Below are 6,000 nucleotides of genomic sequence, written 5' to 3' on the forward strand. Positions count from 1 at the left end.
ATTCCTATGTGCTGCTACCAGAGTCACTTGATCCAGCTACAGAGCAAGGCCCTGTCTAAACAGTAATTAAAACTAAAATGTTTGTTGCCCATCCTCAAATGGTGGAATAGGTAGTTTATTTGTTTCACAGTTTTTTTGTTTTTTTTTTAAATTTATTTATTTATTATATGTAAGTACACTGTAGTTGTCTTCAGACACTCCAGAAGAGGGTGTCAGATCTCGTTTACAGATGGTTGTGAGCCACCATGTGGTTGCTGGGATTTGAACTCAGGACCTTCGGAAGAGCAGTCGGGTGCTCTTACCCACTGAGCCATCTCACCAGCCCTGTTTCATAGTTTTATTAGTTCCTTTAGAGTCATGCAATGTATTCTGATCATATTCACCTGCCTCCCCTATTTCTTCTCCAGTTCACTCACCCACCTAGGTTTTAATCCTTCAAGACAAGTTTGTGCTCCCAAAGATTTGGGGGTATGTGGTCTTGCACTAGAGAGTTGTTGACTTCACAAGGTCTATTCTCCCTTTCCCAGAAGGTATTGATACCCAATGGCTCCAGGGATTGTGTTTCCAACTCCCCTCTTCATGATGGGGTTTTCTCTGGCTGGAAATCATGAAATTTTAAAGAATAATTTTTATTCCTTTTGAAGAGAGCATATATTGTGTTGTTTTGTTCAACTAATGATACATAAAAGCATAAAGAAAATTTCACTCAGGCATTGAGAAATGGCACAGTGGTTAAGAGTGGTGATTCACTTAGTTTTGTGTGTACTTCATTATTGTCTTACACTAGTTCCCTAGAAATGAAGTTAGTAGGTGAAAGATCATTAGAGATGTTAGGTCAGAGCATATTCTCTGAATCATATGAAATTAGCGCCTACTTTTTTTTTTTTTCATGTTCTTCTCATTTAACAAGCCTTGCTTTAATGCACGTGTCTTAACAAAGCAAATCTACTGACGTTTCACTGATGGTTTTTGAGTAAAGTGCAAGGTTTTGCAGTAGTTCTTACATCTTAAGTATCCCAGAAATTAAAGCAGAACCTAGAGGGCAGTAGATTCTCAAAAATGTAAATTGATCTGGGATAAAATGTTCACATTCAAGAAACTACAAGTTGCATCCTACGTCATGGTGAGTTCTGTCTGCTTTGTGGGTTTGTGAGTGAGCTTATGCAGAAACAAAATAAATCCAGAAACATTTAGCCCTGTGTCCTGTGACTTTTCCTTTACAGATCTTTTTGGGCTGGTGGTCTTTCTTGGAATTGAACCTTATTGTGTCAAACACTGGTGGATTCGGCTTCTCTATCATCCATACTGCAAGAAAAATCCTCAGCACCTGTACAGTTTTATTGCCAAGATAATGTGGAGGTCTGCAAAGAAAGATGTCATTGACCAAGTCAGTATGCCAAACTTTCATTGACTATAACAAATGTTTTACGGAAACAAAGCTGCAATCGCAGTTAAAGTTCCAGGCTAAATTGTTTCCAACTTCCTAATACAGATCCAGATTCCACCTCAGACTGAAGAAATGCACTGGCTCCATTTTTCCCCCGTGGAGAGGCATTTCTATCACCGCCAGCACGAGGTGTGCTGCCAGGATGCCATAGTGAAGCTCAGGAAGATTTCTGACTGGGCCCTGAAGCTCAGCAGCTTGGACAGGAGAACTGTCTCCTCCATCCTGTACCCACTGCTGAGGCTCCGGCAGGCCTGCTGCCATCCACAGGCTGTTCGTGGGGAGTTCTTGCCACTCCAGAAGAGGTGTTACCACCAACTCACTTCTCTTGTGGGATTTATGTTGCAGTAGTGGGCGGTATTTAGGCACTTTTGACTCCCAATTTGATTCAGGGATTTCTGGCTAGGTAGCAGTTAAAGTAGTAGTAGTAGTAGTTTCATGGTTTTGTGCTGTGGAGCCTCATTTGTAAGAGTCATAAAAATTGTTTTCATTTCTTTTAAAATTTAGACTATTATAACAGGTTTTGTGGTTGTATTTTTGGTTTAGAGAGGATTCTTTACATATATTTTTGTGCTTTCAAGACAGGGTTTTTCTCTGTAGCCCTGGCTGCCCTAGTACTCTTTGTGTAGACCAGGCTGGTCTCTGCCTCCCAAGTACTGGGGTTAAAGGCAGGCACCCCCACACCTGGTGAAAATTTTTGCTCTTAATAATATGTCTGGTTTTCCACATGAGGGATGTGCTAGCTATATTCTTTGATGTGTCCTGTTCCATAATTCTTTTTTGTGGATTGGACTAAACCTTAAAAGGGGGCCCGTGTTTAGTACCTGGTATTATAAGAAGTTCTCTTAGCTGTCAAAGAGCTGTAAAGATGATTATATTTGGGGCTTACTTTTGAGTATATTATAGGCAGAAATAGCAAAGGTGATAAATTCATACAATATAAGCTGAATGTGATAAAAGTTTTACAGATTATAGATTGCTGTGGAAATAGTTTCTATTTAAAAAGTAGTTTAAGACATCTATCTAGTGGAAATAACATCTGATGACTATTAGAACATCTCATTTTTTATTTTATAAACTAAAGTTTGAATTTACAGTAAAGTATAAGTCTAATTAATTTATAGAGATGTGATTCTAAATAGACCCAGTCCTACATTGTAATCTTTGTACTATTTCAAATAGATCATATTGTTCATTTTTCAATAAATGTAAAAGAAAGCAGATCAAGTAGGAGAATACTTGCTGGATTAGTAACAATTAAGTATAAGCCATAACTAAAACTGAAAGGGAAGGGACTGGTTCAGCAGGTCAGAGCTCTTGCTGTTCTACCAAGGACTGAGTGCAGTCCCAGTACAATATCAGGGTTTTTACAACACCCTAAAACTCTGGTCTGTGTGCACGTGCATACTCATTCTCTCTCTCTCTCTCTCTCTCTCTCTCTCTCTCTCTCTCTCTCTCTCTCTCTCTCTCTCTCCACACACACACACACACACGTCATACTCAGATGCTCACATACTCGTAAATATATTTTAAAAGTGGAGATGAAAGCTGCTGAAGGTGGTGTAAATGCTAAAGAGCACTGCACCCTGACGTTCCAACATGCTGACTTTCCTGCTGAGGTAATGCTAGGAGGTTTAAATTCTGGTTTTGAAAGCTGTTTCTTCTTTTAGCACCATGACAATGGAAGAGTTGCTGACATCTCTGCAGAAGAAATGTGGAACGGAATGTGAAGAGGCCCACCGACAACTAGTTTGTGCCCTTAACGGCTTAGCAGGCATTCACATCATTAAAGGTAGAAGGTGATTGCTTTATTATATTTGATTCTTCCAGTACTTGTTGAGGAAGGTTAATTATAGAATGATGCTCTCACACACTACTGCTATGAGTTTAATGGGTTCCATTACATAGCAAGCACTTGTGCAGAACATGTCCAGAACAATCAGTGTACATGTACCCTAAGCAAACATTTTTACCTTGAGAAGATTAGTAAATTGGAAAATTTTAGGAAATTAAGACATGAACAAAGATTCCCCCACAAGATATTTATCTTAGTCTTTTATAGTGAAAATTTAAAACAGGCAGAAAACTTAGAAATAGAAAAATGATTAAATTGTAATACATTCTTGGACATATTTTTAATTGATTTTAAAATTGATATTGTACATTCAGTTTTTATATCAGAGTGTATGCCAAGAATGTTCCAAAAAGAACATGCAAAATAAAATCTCAAATCTTTCATATACAACTAAAACCACAGTTTCTAAATAATCACAATAATTGATAGACTTATTATGACAGTAGACAAATCTATAATTGTAGTAGCAGGTGTTGTGATCCCTTACCCAATGCAGAACAAGCAGATATTGTTGTGTCTTGGGTGAAAGTGAACACTGCCCAGCCACAGAGGAATGTGTACTCTCTTCAAGTACACATCTAAAGTATGAACAAGTCAGTAAGTATAAGGTTTAAGTCTTCCAGTGCTTGTTTTATTACCACAGTGGAATTACCACAGCTATCAGGTATGGTAATCAACTCCTGCCAAGCTTGATGATATGAGTTCAGTCCCTGGTACCCACCTTTTGGATGGAGAGAACCCACAAGTTAACCTCATGTGTGTGCTGTGGCACGCACCCCCTCCTGCCTCATAAATAAATAAATGTAATTAAAAAAATAGATACCAATAAAAAGTAACTAGAAATACTTTGACATATTTGAGGGAGGGAGTAATAGTATAAAGGGTAATTCAAAAGAGAAGCTAGGAAGTATTTAGAAGTGAATGAGAACAAAATATCAAAATATGTGAGGTCCTACATATAAATAAATAAGAGATTTTTGTTTTGTTTTGTTTTTGTTTTTTTGAGACAGGGTTTCTCTATATAGCCGTGGCTGTCCTGGAACTCACTCTGTAGACCAGGCTGGCCTCGAACTCAGAAATCTGCCTGCCTCTGCCTCCCAAATGCTAAAGGTGTATTTTAAATATGTTTATAGTTCCGTTACATCTGTTCCATTAATTTATAAATTTAGCTTTACCATAGAATTATGTGCATAAGAAACTATGCATTGGGCTTAGCACTGTATACTATCATGCATTTATGCTTGCTGGTAGTGTCTTTGTTTATAGCCCTTGCTAATGAGTTGAAATTTGCTTCATGGTGTGTTGGAGGTAGGGAGCTACCTTGTGATAAATAGCATTTCCATCAGTCGTCCACATGTAACCCTCCTCTGCACCATCAAGCACCATGAGAGTTACTACTAGTCTACTTTGATGTGCAGTCATGGGTCATTTTATAGCTGCTCTCATTTACATAACAACTTAAAACATCATTTAAAGGGCCTGGAGTGGTAAAGCTCCTTGCCTTGAAAGCATGGAGATCTGAGTTTGATTCCCCTAAACATGCTTAAAAGAACCAGTCTGCTGGTGTGTTGGTGCACCCTTGTAATCCAGCATTGAGGAGACAGGCCATCTAGCCTGGCTCCTGGAGAACATCAGGCCAGTGAAAAGACGCTGTCTCTAAAAATAACGTAGGCAGTACCTGAGCCACAGCAGCCACCTGACATTGTCATTTGGGCTCCATACACATTTGTATACACATGCACATACATCACACAGACTCATGAACTTGCACACTCATGTACAACAACAGAAAATCGCTTGTTCAGAGACATATGTAGTTTCTGTAGAGTACAAAATAAGCGTTCTAAGCCTCCAAGTAGCCTTTGCTATCTGTTCCTTGGCATGGCAGAACCGTCCTGGATTGTGTGTCTTCCTTTGCAAGACGCTTGAGGAGCACTAGAGTGAGCCATTCAAACTGGGTAGAAGCAGCTCTGATAGGGCAGAAAGATGGCTGGCTTCTCTGCAGTGAGAACTGAGCTGGCCTCTGACATCCAGCACATCTATGTCTGTCCTCTAGAGCACAGTATAGAGTAGCCCTTGCTTTGCCTCACCCAGAAAGTGTCATTCTTAGTATGAAAAAGGAAACACTGAACACTTGAAAACCAGATCTTCCTCATGTTATGGACTGTAATATGAAGTGACCTCAGATACTTAGTGAGTTAACCTTGCTCACAGTGTAAGTTTTATTAGCAATAATTAACAGAACAAAAATATGGGTTTAGAGTGGGTCTGATTTCAAATATGGCACCTACAACTTTAACAGAAGTTCCTTTTAGGACAGGCTCTTTCAAGTAATAGTACTTACGAATTTACATTTCCTATGTTTTTAACCATTTTGGTAAGTGTGTTCTGTAGTAGTAGTAGTAGTAGTAATAGTAGTAATCCAGGGATTAAAATTACCTGGGCCTTATAGTCTGTTAAAGACTGAATAGGTAAGCAACTCTGGTAAAGAATTTTACAGTTGAACTTTATTTCATACCAACTTGGACAGAATTAAGCAAAAATTGGGAAAATGTGTATCATATCTAATATCAGCTTTTTACAGTCTCAACTTAATTGAATAGAGTAACTGTGGTTAGGGTTTATAGATTACTTGACTACTACATATAAAAAATATGGCCAGGCGTGGTGGCACATGCCTTTAATCCCAGCACTTGGGAGG

General features: G+C 38.7%; 1 protein-coding gene across 1 annotated transcript in view; it reads left to right on the forward strand.

Annotated features, from left to right (window-relative positions):
- Positions 1-6,000, forward strand: part of Shprh (SNF2 histone linker PHD RING helicase) — a 68,668-nt gene that overhangs the window by 19,526 nt on the left and 43,142 nt on the right. The window contains exons 12-14 of the mRNA XM_021174217.2: positions 1,224-1,387; positions 1,493-1,749; positions 3,115-3,236. Of these exons, the coding sequence (XP_021029876.1) occupies positions 1,224-1,387; positions 1,493-1,749; positions 3,115-3,236 (543 nt within the window). The remainder of the gene's footprint in view (positions 1-1,223; positions 1,388-1,492; positions 1,750-3,114; positions 3,237-6,000) is intronic.

This window comes from Mus caroli, chromosome 10, assembly GCF_900094665.2.
Source record: "Mus caroli chromosome 10, CAROLI_EIJ_v1.1, whole genome shotgun sequence".
Taxonomy (NCBI): Eukaryota; Metazoa; Chordata; class Mammalia; order Rodentia; family Muridae; genus Mus; species Mus caroli.